This window comes from Cornus florida, unplaced genomic scaffold (genome assembly GCF_030987335.1).
Source record: "Cornus florida cultivar Cherokee Brave unplaced genomic scaffold, ASM3098733v1 CherokeeBrave_3.0.0_Hap2_Chr02, whole genome shotgun sequence".
Lineage (NCBI taxonomy): Eukaryota > Viridiplantae > Streptophyta > Magnoliopsida > Cornales > Cornaceae > Cornus > Cornus florida.
This window is the reverse complement of record NW_026775572.1, coordinates 3,277,197-3,290,958: the sequence shown is the minus strand read 5'-3', so window position 1 is coordinate 3,290,958 and position 13,762 is coordinate 3,277,197. Positions and strand designations below refer to the sequence as shown.

Genomic DNA, 13,762 nt, shown 5'->3' with positions numbered 1-13,762 from the left:
TTTATATGTGTGGATACTCCTTCACCATGTAGACATGTTTTGAGTAAAATCACGAGCAATGAGAGGAGAAAGTGCAAAGCAAACAATATCTACGTAGTGCGGTGCATATTAGATGATGTAAAATACTGTTGATTTATTGTGCATGGGTGTTGGCATGTTTTAAATGCTTGTTATATGTATAAATTATATCTTAGTTGTAAGGACGACCATTAATTTTGGGAAACAATTTTCCTATGCTACTTAAGGGGCCGGAGCTAGGGGTAAAAGAAAAGTCATATTCAATCATTACAGCAAATTTTAAATTGAAGTTTGATATATTGATTGAAGCTTTGAATCAGTTTGCATACGTGAAAGTGCAGTTTTCTAAAATTGCTTAATTTTTCGAGGCTTTCCCCACTACGCCAGTTAGTTTTAAAAATGCAAATTGGATTCAACTGGAAATCTTTAAAAATTAATTTATGTGTTGGGAACCTAGTTTTTATTTATTGTATGATGCACTGTGATATATAAGGTGGGCTTTGGGTGAATATTTTATGTTTCATGGATTTGTTGGAGAAACTGCTTGAAATACTGTGTTTCTCATAAAGAACATGTTAAACAGTATGTTCTGCACCTCTTTTAGTCTTAATATCATCAGAAAGCATATGTCGATGGGGTTCCAATGGTTTTTCCATCTAATGTCTGCATGTGCTTGAGGATACTTTTGCCAGTGAGTAATGACAAGTGAAAAATCTTTTTTGTCTATCACTTATCTTTTACATGCTCTTACTGTCTTGGCTAGATAACACCTTACTGTTTTTTTTTAATATGACACTTCCTTTCTTATGTGTTTGTTTCTTAGTATATTAATTATTTCCTTTTATGTGTTTACATTTGATAGTTTGAAAAAAGATCGGACATAAGTGAGGTCATAAGTGGAAATTTGCAGTTTTCAGAGCCGGAGAGTATTGGTGAGTTCATATTGTCTTATCCTCTTGGAGTCGGCTACATGAATCCCATTCTTCCATTCCACTCTACCTAAGGCCATAGCTCAGTTAAACCACATGTTATCATATTCTTCCTTACCAACTCTATCCACGTGAATTTTGGTATTCCCCTTCCCTTAGCATTATCCTCGATTTGGACCATGTCACTCTTCCTAATTGATGCAGTTAAAGGTCTTCTGTGCTTATTGGTCATGACAAAAGTTTTATGCTGGCTGTCCAACTACCTAAGACAACCCTTCTTTTTTATCTGAGTTTGGGACCTGTGTAAAGATAACCTTATCCTCTTGAAAAAGGTGTGGTACTAAAAGGATCTAAGTTCTGCATTGTTCGATTGGAGTCGATTGGAGTAATACTTGATTGCTTTTGAACCTTATTTTCTTTCAGGAACTACTGCTGAGAAGGCAGCCATTGGCAATGGTGCAGATAATAATTTACATGGAGCTGATGGTACAAGTGGTATGGTTTTTGAGGAATCAGAGAGCCTTTCTGATATTGATGATGCTGAGGTACGCAGCAATGCTTTTTTTTTTCTTTACCTTCTGTTTTGCCTCTCTGGACATTCTACACATGTTTTCTCAACTTCGACTTAATTTGAAAAAGAATTTAATGTTTTGGGATGTTGAAAAGGTATGATCCATATTGTTTGAATTTTCTAAATTGAAAGTCCTGATTTGATCCTTTTAACATCTGATTTTTCTTTTTCATTATAAAAATCAGTCTCTAAATCCTTTAGTAGATTTGATAACAAAATCAAGTTTGATTTTATTTTTTTAGAAAGAAGGCTCAGCTAGACTGCTAGAGGCCTGGTTTTGCCAATTAATTTCACCGAAGTCACAGAGAAACTCTTTCTGGGCGGAAAGTTTGTTTTTTTGTCTTATCTTTTTATTTTGTTTATGCTCTGTAGACAAAATAGTGCATCTTTTTTCGTTTCCTTTTCTTCTTCTTTTTTGGGTGGGTGGGAGAGGGATTGGATAAATCAAATAGACATTGACATGTGATCATTTTAGACTTGCAAGGGTTTTTCATCTCTCTGCCCGCAAAGAGTACAGTAGTTTCCCAAATTAGTGATTCTTTGTAAAACTGCATCTCTCATTTTCAACTATGTTTTTAAAATACTGTCTCAAACATCGAATCCATGTTGTTTGCTTCAGGTTATTAGAGCTGACCATGAGGCTAAGGCAACTTGGTGTAGCACAACATTATTAAATTAAAGCATCTGTGTACGCATGCATACACATTCATAAAAGTTATAAAAGTATTGACAAAATGTTCGTGTGTTTGGGTCAGATTTTAAAGTTTTCTATGGTTTGTATTTTTATGTTTTGCACTTTGTTCCAAGGAAATTTTATATTTTGATTATTCATATATTAGATTATGGCACGTGTTGCTTGATGAAAACACAATTCAGTGGAGTGTTTGGAAGCATGTTGGAAGTAAGAATATTAATATTATGTTGTCCAATGACTAATCTAGAACTATCCTCCTAATCTTGGTCATTCCCACCCAAAAAAGACCTGAAGTTAGACTGTAAGGTCAAGTAGTAAGTTGTAACTGTCCTCCAATGTGTTCTGGTGTCAGTATCTTGCTTCCATTTATATTTTATTTTTTCCAGATATAAGTTGACTTGATGGGCACATGAGAACAAATGACTGTATTCTGGACTCACAATTTATAGTTTTACTTGAGAGTGTCTATTTTTTACCACCCAAAAGAGGCATCTGACTCTTACAGATTTCATTCATAATTTTTTTGTCACTTTCCCAACCATTTATATCTTCCTAAGCGTGTACTGCTAATATCTTTGCATATTTGTGTGTGTGTGTGTGTGTGTGTGTGTGTGTATTTTTTCAAGTATTTATATGCTAAATCATGTGCTCCATTAGGTCGATGGTTACCTTCACAATGAGGAGGAGAAGCGGTACAAGAAGATTATTTGGGAAGAGATGAACAGGGAGTATCTGGAGGTGATCTGATTCATATTTCTATTGATTTCAAAATTCATTAACTGCATACTTTAGACAGTAATTGAAGGCCATTCGGTTCTAGGAGGGTACGAACCTAACAATTATCATTATCTTCTAGCAGGATAGGTAGTGATTGCTTTTTTTTTTTATTTTTTATTTTTTATTTTTATTGTAGTTTGAAGATTTTTGATACATAATTCTAAGTTTCTACAAAATTTGAGAATGTTTCTGATATATTTTTTTATGGAAATATAGATCTCATGATTGGATTTTCTTTTCCTTTTCTTCTTTCTAGTGTAAAGAAAGAAAAAAGAAAAAGAAAAAAAGAAAGAGAATCCATTCTTTTTGTTTTTCAGTTAGTTTTGTTTTCCCCCTCATCTTATTTTGTTTTGATTGGATTGTGAAAAACTGGCTAACACAATCATTGGTTTTTTGATCAGATTTGATGATTATTCTTTTGCTATGGACTCTCATCTTTGATTTATGCTATATATTGATACTGTAATTAGCTCACAACAGAATTTTATGTTGCGAATTCTTAACAGGAACAAGCAGCTAAGGAAGCAGCTGCAGCAGCTGCTAAGGAAGCTTTTCAGTCCAGTTCCTATAGCTGTCCAGAGGACATGCAAGCTGCACAGGAGCTTGCTGCTGCTGCTGCAGCAGCTGTGGCAAAATCAAGAAAGGTGTTTGTTCTAACCTGTAACTTTTAAATTGCAGTTCACTATTTTGTTTTGTGGAGCGAACTGATACCGGCTTATATGACCATGTTTAATGAAACCAAACCTTGTACTCTTGCTAATAAATTGGGTAGAATGTACCATTGTTAAAATGTAATAATGTAGGACTTGATACATTTTCATGTATTATAGTTTAAATTAGATGCTAGAATTCTTTCTCCTATATTTTGTTAGCTAAGTGTCAAAGACATGGAGAGATTGTTATTTTTATTTTTATTTTTTTAAATTTGATTTTTCTTTTTATTCTGTTAAAAAGTTTGTCAGATGACATATTAGACGACATTTCCCCCATTTAACTATTTACAGATGTATTGCCTTGATGTGTTATTATTTACACTGATGGTGCGGCTTCAGCTTTCCAAAATGGACACGGTAACTGAGAGGTGATCCCCTTAAATCTATCCCCATTAGTCAAAATCCTGCCAGGTTCTTATGCCTGGCTACAAAACTGAAGTTACTGAAGGATGGGAACAAAAAAGTTTCTATGGAGCTGGAATTGAGAAAAGAGAGGATATGTTATAGGAAATAAAGTAGAGGGGTCTTGTTAGCATAGGAGAATGCTAGATGGTAGGAGATGAGAGCGAGGGAGTTCAGGAGGATTTATTTATTTTTTTATTTTTTGGGGGGAGGGGGTTGTGAAGGGGAAGTGAGTTGGAGACACAAATCTAATGAAAATAATACAAATTGCTCCATACATTGCAAACGTCTCACTAGGAGACAAATTGTATTGGGAAGTGAGTTGGAGAAACAAATCTAGTGAAAATAATACACATTGCTTCCATCGATTGCAAATTCCTCACTAGGAGACAAATTGTATTGACTGCACAATCATTGGCTGGAGATCCCATTTTTGGAAGAGGAAAATTTTGAGGCCTTGAAGTGTCGCAATGGATATATTGGTGCAAGGATCCTAGCCCAATGTAGACACAAATCTAGTGAAAATAATACAAATTGCTTCGTACGATTGCAAATGCCCCACCAGGAGACAAATTGAATTGCGATGTGAGTTGGAGACCCAAATCAAGTGAAAAGAATACATATTGTTTCCATTCAATTGCAAATGCTTCACAAGGAGACAAATTGTATTGACTGCACAATCATTGGTGGGGATGGATTGAATTTGGATTGGCTGGAGATCCCATTTTTGGAAGAGGAAAATTTTGAGGCCTTAAAGTATCGCAATGGGTATATTGGTATAAGGCTCCTAGCCCAATGGTTTTTTGATGCCCTGTCTTTAGCAATATTGGACTATGGTTGAGGAGGAGGGGATGGAATCTTTTCAGTGCTTCATTGAGCATGGGAGTGTGAGTTTTCCCGGATCTACCTTTATGGCTTTAGTGCCAATAAAGGGGAGGTCCAGTTGATATTAAAGCTTTAGAGTTAGATCTACTAGTTTGGTGGTAATTGGTAAATTGTTGGCTAAGGTATTACCTTCGACACATGGTTTCGGAAGTCATCTTTTTAGACCAAAATCCCTTTCAAGACAACTCTTGGATACCGGTTTTAACGGCAAATGAAGGTGTCCATTTGAGGTCTAGGAGGAGCATAGAGCTGGAAATGGTTTGCAAGTTTGACATTGGTAAGGTTGATGGCCATGTCATTAAGGGCTTCTCTCTTTATATGTTGGGCAGTATGGGCTTTTGGATATAAGTGGGGAAATGGGTGGAGACATGCATCTCTACAGCTGAATTCTTGATTTTGAAATAATTATTCTCTTGAAAGATTTCCCTCCCTTCCAATTAGGTGCTTGAGACGAGGAATCACTCCCTCTTGCTCTTTATTTTGGTGATGGGGGCTTAGAGCAGATTTCTCAAGCGGTTGGTGGAAGGGTTGATTATTGGTTGTAATTTTGATATTGCAGACAAAGCTATTTTATTTCTCTTACATTATTTGTTGGCGATACTACATTATTTGTGATGCTGATCTGGAGCAGCTGAGATTTTTGTGATTTGTATACTTGTGTTTTGAGGCTCTTTAATGGTAAATTTAAGATGAGTGGAACCATTCTGGTTGGAGTGGTGAGGTAATTGAGGTGTTGGCATGAATTTTGGGGGTTTGAGGTGATCAGTTTGGGGGAATGGAATAGAACAATTGAAGGAGCGGGTTGCGGATTCACAAGCTCAAACATAGTTCTTTTGAGAAATCTATTCTCTTGGATTGTAGTATTGTCTATAGGCTCTTTTCGACTAGTAAAATCATTTACTTACCATACAACCTGCTTAATATTTACTTCTTTTATTCTGCTAATAATTAAGTTAATTGACTTCGTATTGATTCTTTATTTCCCACGTTTTTAAGACCATGGTGATCTTTTATTTTTTCCCTCATTTCTCGTTGATGCTTCTTTTTTAGAGTCCTTGTTATGACCCCTAAACTATAAAATGCTTTATATTTGCTTCCTCAACTCAACAAAGCCTTTTTTCAACTACTTGGGGTTGGTTAATGAATCCTTTGTTTTTCCAATATGCTCTATGTAATGCCAAAGCCTCATTCAAGTAACATGTTGTCGTATCTTTCCTTCTTCAATCTACCCATGTTTATTTTGGTCGTCCTCCCTAGTATTATCCTCAATGTGAACCATGTCACTCTTCCTTACTGATGCACTCACTGGTCGTCTCTGCGCATGTCCAAACCATATTTTCTTCCTAATATTGAAATTACTCATGGATCCAATGGAAAATGTTTACTTCTAATATTAACCCCTGGTCTTTCAGTTGCGTTTGTTAATGTCTTCTTTTAAAAAGAAATCAACTCCCTCTTTTTCTCCTAGGCGTAACCAACCAACCATTTATTACTAACCCATGTATTACTGCTGGTGGAATGTATATTCCCACTACTTAAATGTCCATCTTCTTTTCTTTCTGCAACTAGTATACAAACTAGTCATTTCATTTTTGGCATCCATATGCAGCAAAGCCATCTATTAATCAAATTGGCAACAATGCATTCTAATCATTATTTTGAAATATTTCATCCCACGTTCACTTCCCAAACATTATGATGCTGTCATGATATAACACGACTAACGTACATTGGGAAATACAACCTGTCCACGTGTCTTGTTTATTTCCCGTGTCTTCATTTTCTCGCTTGAAACCAATTTCCATGTATAATAATGAGAATCACTCGAAATAAACAAACTAATGGACGTCTTAATTTCCACTATCGGTCCTCTTTTTTTTCTTTCTTTCTTTCTTTCAATTTTTTTTTTTTTTTAGTAAGCAATGAACCATTTGCCGTACTTGGGTGCTTGATCCCTCGATGCTCTGGTCAGTCTTTTCTTATTGGCCTTTATTGGGTAAATTTTGGTATGATCTGAAATAAATGACTATATATTAAATGAATCACTATATAGTTGTACTGTTGCAGAAAGGCACTGGAGAAATGGAGAAAACACAGCCAATTTCAGGAAGGATGGTGATGTATTGCTGCAGTCATATTGAATAAATTTGGGATTGGAAAATTTGAAGAGAATGGAAGGAATGCTAGTTATAGAGATTGCATTGAGAGGGTAATTTTAAAAAAGTTTCCGAGTAGGGGGGGAGAGGGAGAGAGAGGTCTATGTGTTGCAGGTGGTGATTGTTGGTGTATGACATGCAAGGATTTAAGTGATGGTGGGGTTAGGATTTTGATGTGAGGCAGAAGAAAAGAGAATGGGTGAAACCATAGTTCAAACACTCCTAAGTCCAATTTCTCAAAATGTTTGGCTTATGGAGTTACAAGACTTTTTCTCAATTTTAGTGAATGGCAAATTGATGAGGAGGATTGTTTGTAACTAGTAAAAATGTTAAGAACGTAATAGTCTAGCAGAAACAAATTCATGCATTTGGTGTGTGGTAGTGAAATTTTTATTTTTTACTTTAATCAAGTTGGACTTGTCCACGAGTCTTCATATTTTTTTCGTTTTTTATGCATCCCTTCGCAGGAAAGGCAACAAAAGCGAGCTGCAGAAGCAAGAAATGCAGTTCCTGCTCAAACTGCTGCAGAAGCTACTAGAGAAATGTTAACTAAGAAGGTATTGATGCCAAACAGAACAGAATAAATCAAATTCCCTGACCTTTTATTGTGTTTCAAGGGTTTTTTTCCTTTCTCTAATAATAAGGCAAGCTTGGTCTAATCGATTTAGACAATCTGTTCATATATATATATATATATATATATATATTTTTTTCTTCCATTATCTTCTCATCCTTGAATATTGTGCATGGTTGACATTTATTATTGTATATTGATGTGTTTTCCTTGCAGAGACTCAGTTCTAAAATCAACTACGATGTCTTGGAGAAACTTTTTGATGAATCTGTAAGTTTTATCAGCTTTCTTATTCTGGTTTTAGGTCCTCCCCTCTCCCCTTCTTCCTTCTGTCAAGCCTCCCCTTTCTTTTGCAGCCACTTACCCAAACTTGGGTTACACAAAACACAATTAGCAGACCATGTACGGGTGTGTGTGTTTATGTGTCTGATTTATATAATGCCATAAGATTCCTCTAATCCCAATTTTTGGGACTCTCATGCATTGCAAATTTACTGGTGTACAATTTTCTGAACAGACATCGGTATTTGTGAGATATCCATGCTTATGAGGCAGAGATCTCAACAATGTATTACTAAGGAGCTGACAGTGAATTAGAAATGTGTCCTTTTTTTCTTTGCTTGGCAAGCCTATAGGGTCTCTGTATTTGCATTAGTGGCATCATATACTTGTCTCATGCCCAGTTACTTCATGTTACATGTTTTTTAGTGTCCATGTTACGTAGGACCATTTGGAATTCCACGAAAACAATTTCGATTTTTATGTTATACACCTGATGCTACAAAGTTATTCCACCTGCATTTAGTCATTGAAAAATTGGAAAAGATGTGTGAATACAGACTGCAGAGTAGAACTTCCATCTCTTTTGTGGCTATTTTGGTGGTTGAAGACGTAAGTGCCAAAATCTGAGGAACTATTTCTAACTTTGACTGCATTGTTCTGTCTGCCCATCTATAGATGAATTGGGACATGATAAATCAACTCTAATTCCAAAGGGAATGCATTTTCATTCCCTTCCGGTTTCCCGGAGGAAATTTATGACTGGAGCAGATAAGGATATTGTGCTCACACATGAAAAAATAATGATAACAATGACGATGATAACAACGACAGTGATAAGCCAGCCAAGTAGTAGTAGTTGTTGTGGTCTTGCCTTTGCAGCAGGGTGTTGTAAAAGGTGGAATAGATATAAACCTATTCATTATTTTGAGTACATTTGCATTGATGTACTTGTCCTACAGGTGGCTCCCAAGAAAAGTCGGACTGAAACTCATTTGGACTATGATGACAATTTTCGGACAATTAGCAAAAATGAAGAACTTGAATTAGAGGACGGTTATAATAATGGCGACTTTGGGACAGAGGATGCGTATGAAGATGGGGAGGATCCCGAAGGATTGCATGGCAATTATGAGAATGTAGGGGAAGAATATGACTATGGTGATGATTATGGTTATGATGGGTACTGACTGGCTATGGTAAGCTTTTATTTCTCATTTCATGTAATAATTTTTTTTTCTTCTTTATTTGTGTTTTTTGTTTTTAACTGGGCCATCGTGGAATGGGGCTATAAAGAGAATCGGAGGTTGTTACAATTGGTACACCCCATTTCTGCAACCCTCCCATTGGGGTTCTAATAGTCTGTAAGATTTGTACTGCATTTCTGTAGACTAAAATTGAAAATGCTAACCATTATTTTAGTGTAATTGATCATTCATAAGGTTGTGTGCATCAAACTCTCTCTATTAGCCAATTAAACTCTCTCAATCTTCTTCACTGGAAAATGTTGTCGGTATTAAGATCTTGGAAGTTCCATCACTTCGAAAGTGTATAAATGCCTTCTATATTTATTTTAAAAATTGGGCTGAAAGAATACATGTTGCTTATGATATATATATATATATAGAATATCTATGATGACATCATAATTGTGATCGCATTGCGGCATCACTTATGAGTTTGTGTTTTTTTGAAAAGTGTCTTGTATTATATGCAGCTGATTAGAATAATAAAAATAGTTATAATAGTAAAATAAATCAACGTCTAGGAGGATGAAACTTCCAAGATCTTGATACCGACAATATTTTCCACAAATATGTGAATTTCGTGGTGAGTGAGACCTCCAACAACCTCTTTGAAAGAGAAATATCCCAAGCCACAAACACATTTCTGATCTGATCTTCACACCACTCACGTTGGCGGTCTTGGTCAAATGATTCCTTGTATATCTGTCTACACTGTTATGTACCAACTATGATTCTATATGCTTATAATCGCTTTAATATCCAAAACTCCATTGTAATAAATAAATTTGCAGAAAAAATAAAGTATAATTTGAAAAGGAATATTATAGAAGCATCCATTTTGATAACAAAATTCTGAATTTTTTCAAGTGTTGACTACATAGTTTTCTAATCAATATATTAATTTGGGATGGAAAATTTTGTTAATAGGACAAATTAATGGTAAAATATTATAACTTTGGTTTACAGACAAAGCAATTAATTCAATTTTCCTCCTCCCCTTCTTTTCAATATTTTCTCTGACCAAGACTACCTACACAATTGAACTAAATTACTACTCAGAAGTGGCTGAGCTTTGGTGGACTAGTTTCAAGTCTCAATCCAACCCGACCAAGGAGAGGAACAAAATATCTAGGCAAAGTAACCACTGGCTCTAGGTCAGGTCTCATAGATAATCACGATATTTTTGGAGGGTATATATATATATATATATATAGTGGAAGTATGTATAATATTTAATACATAAAAGACGAAACTTAGGTCGGTAGGACCGTAGGAGAAGAGAAGAGAATGAAACGAGTGTTCATCATTTGATAGGTGGAAGAGTTGGATGGATAAGGGAAGGATGGTGGGATTAGCCATCACTTATGAGTTGTGACTCACCATTTTGCTCCTATTCTAAAGGGGAGGAAAAGAGAAGAGAAGAGAGAAATTCGAAAAGACAACCTCACACCTCATTCTGATGTATTAATTAATTTGTACATTAAGGATATATTAATAAAATAGTAATATCGATTTTTATTCTTTTACATCTAACCAAACAAAAGAATTTATTGAGATACATATCCTTTCCTTCCTCTCTTCATTCTATCTATTTTTTCCGAATTTAGACTACCAAATGGAGCATTAGTTAGACATCTTGACTTATTGATAAATAAAGCTTGGACTTTCTGTTTTGACGGGTGGACTAAAATTCTTTGAGACTATCACCATTTCACACCTTAAGCAAATGTGTTAAAAATGTGTAAATTTTATCTAATTTTTTGCTTAGTTGTCAAATGGGGATTGGCCCGAATTATATACTGAAAATATATTTTCTTAAAGGATGATGATGATGTGTGTGTGTGTGTGAACAACTGAATTCGGAATAGCTGAGCTAAATAAGGCGGCCTGATGATGTAAAAGTGACCCAAGATGACAGAGTTAGGCAGGTGCAACTCCAAACACAAGTTAGGTTGACTTTAAGTCCAGTAGTCCTACATATTATATTCCTTTGTATATTCAATATTCAATTGTTGGGTTGAGCTCTATCTCTATCAATATATATATATATATATATATATATATATGCACAATCACCATTCCCACCCACATCCTTTCCTTTGCCTCTCTCACCAACCATTTCTCCAATCTGCTTAATTCCAGCTCCATAAATTAATGATTTGTTTGATGAAGTACATGGAACACACCTATTTTCTTCGATTGCTCCTATTGTTTCTGGGTTTCTCCTTAGTTCTGTCCTCTGTCGCAATTCCTAACTCAAGTACGATTCAATTTAATTGGATCCAATCCAATATACTTCTTTCAATATATATAAGTTGTGGTGTGTGTATATATATGTGTGTGTGAGTTCTGATGTATATATATATATATATATATTTGTGTGATTATTAGGAAGCCTCAAGCCAATCAAGGAAGAAGTATCGGTCCAGGATTTACTTGCTCAGGTTTGCTCTCTCTCTCTCTCTCTCTCTCTCTCTCTCACTAGTTTATTAATTGAGTCTAGATATGAGTGGGATTATGTAATTATATGTATATATGAATTATCTTAAATTAAATTGATTTATAGGATGTAATGGGTTTGAGGATTGATGGGGAGCTATTAGAGGAAAGATTGATAAAAGGGAGGATGGACATGGAAATGGAAGAGGCAGACTATCCAGGAACAGGAGCAAACAACAACCATGATCCAAAAGCTCCCGGAACATCTTGATTATTATTGCAGACATATATATATATATATATATATATATATATATATATATCCCAACAGGTTCAAAGATTTAGTTTTTTATGTTGTTATTTGGATTAATATCCTATCTATCTTTTTAGGCTATACCTTTTTCTTAATATCCTATCTATCTTGTTAGGCTATCTAATGGAAGTTTTCACTTTGTAATATAACATGAAAGTTGGTTAATATGCAAAAATTATTATGTGTGGTTTTGTTATCTCCCAAAAAATTTGGGAAAGAGAAGGAAATGTTGTAATTTTTAATGAAATTTTGTTTAAAATGTCTTTCTTTTTTAAAAGATAAAATTTATGAAAAAAAGGTATAATAATAAAGTTATTAAAATAATTTTTTTTAATCAAATATGATTATTATTATTTATTAAAAAAATATGATTACTATCATTTTTTTTTTTTTTTTTTCAAAAATGATAAGTGGTTAATATTTTTACTTTTATTATAAATATATATAGTAAAAATAAAAGTGAAGGATGAATATCATTGTTCCTTCTAAATAATCTTTGACGTATTTGTTATTTTAAGCAAAGGGGAGGGTAGAAATGGAATTAGACAAAGTCCTACTCGTGATTGCTGTCCAAGCAAAGAAATGTTGCAACTGCCAAGCAGAGAGAACACAATGAAGGACTGGTGGATCCACAACATATACATACTTATTTTTTATTGATCTTTTATTTTCCGTTTATTTTTTAGTTATTGTTATTAAAACATAATTCAATGACCAAACTTAAGAATTAATATGATAAAAGTTCTTTTTTTATGGGCACATGTAATACTCAAAATTTTTGTTGCTTTTCTTAATTATTGTTATTATTAATTTGGTAAATTAAATATTTGGACTTGCTAACATGATATTTGAGCCAATTTGGGCTTAAAAAAAATAATTTTATCTAGGTTCGGTTTGTTTTGACGTAAAATATTTTTTTTAGAAAATATTTTTTTTTTTTGTTTTTTTTCAGGTAAAATAGTTATTTTTGTTTTTTACTTTTTAGCATTTGGCAAAAGTCAAGGTCTAGGTTGAGATCGAGTCGATCGAGTAAAGTTTGTAAAATAGCTTGTCAAAAACTACTGCATAAGTTATTTTTGTTAGATTTTAATATTTTTTTTCTTCATAAATATTTTACGACAAAACAACAAAAAACACAAAAAATAATTTTCGAAAAATGTTTTACGTTAGGCTTGTGATGGACTCAGGCTTACATTTATTTAACAAAGTTGATCACTTAATAACAATTCGAAGAGTGGCCCAACACTGTGTATTCCAAAATTATTAATATTAGGTTTTCTTGTTCAAGCCTAGTCAGTCAATTTTTTTTGGATTTAGGTTCCGTTTGGTTTGTTTGAGCGTAAAATATTTTTTTTGTAAAATGTTTTCTAAGCGATATTTTTTAATGTAAAATGTTTTCTTTAGTTTTTGGTGTTTGACATATTTAAAAAAAATAAAATAAAATTTGGGACTGGTCATGAATGGACAAATATGCAATAAGTCAATAACTCGTTATCAATCCATTTACGGCTGGTTATAAAACGGATTGGGTGTTAATTTTTCGGTCTCAGGTGTTTTTTTTTTTTTTTTTTGAAAATGTCACTGTACAATTTACTCGGCCAATAATATTAATTATATATTTATATTTAGAAAAATGAATTTTGATTGATACAAACAGGAATTTTAATTAGTTTGTCATTTACTTTTTTTTTTTCCCCGTAGAGAGATGTATTTATCACAGCCCAAAAAACAAAAAAATAAATAAAAGGGAGATAAGAGAGAGAAG

General features: G+C 33.9%; 1 protein-coding gene across 2 annotated transcripts in view; it reads left to right on the top strand.

The window, feature by feature from the left end:
* The window catches only part of LOC132293139 (uncharacterized), a 28,257-nt gene extending 16,001 nt beyond the window's left edge, over positions 1-12,256 (top strand). For both annotated transcript variants that reach the window (XM_059790479.1, XM_059790480.1), the window contains 9 exons: positions 881-950; positions 1,371-1,492; positions 2,870-2,950; positions 3,496-3,633; positions 7,613-7,702; positions 7,936-7,989; positions 8,961-9,197; positions 11,637-11,689; positions 11,812-12,256. In XM_059790479.1, the coding sequence (XP_059646462.1) occupies positions 881-950; positions 1,371-1,492; positions 2,870-2,950; positions 3,496-3,633; positions 7,613-7,702; positions 7,936-7,989; positions 8,961-9,188 (783 nt within the window). In that variant the 3' untranslated portion in view covers positions 9,189-9,197; positions 11,637-11,689; positions 11,812-12,256. The remainder of the gene's footprint in view (positions 1-880; positions 951-1,370; positions 1,493-2,869; positions 2,951-3,495; positions 3,634-7,612; positions 7,703-7,935; positions 7,990-8,960; positions 9,198-11,636; positions 11,690-11,811) is intronic.
* Positions 12,257-13,762: the final 1,506 nt, after the last annotated feature.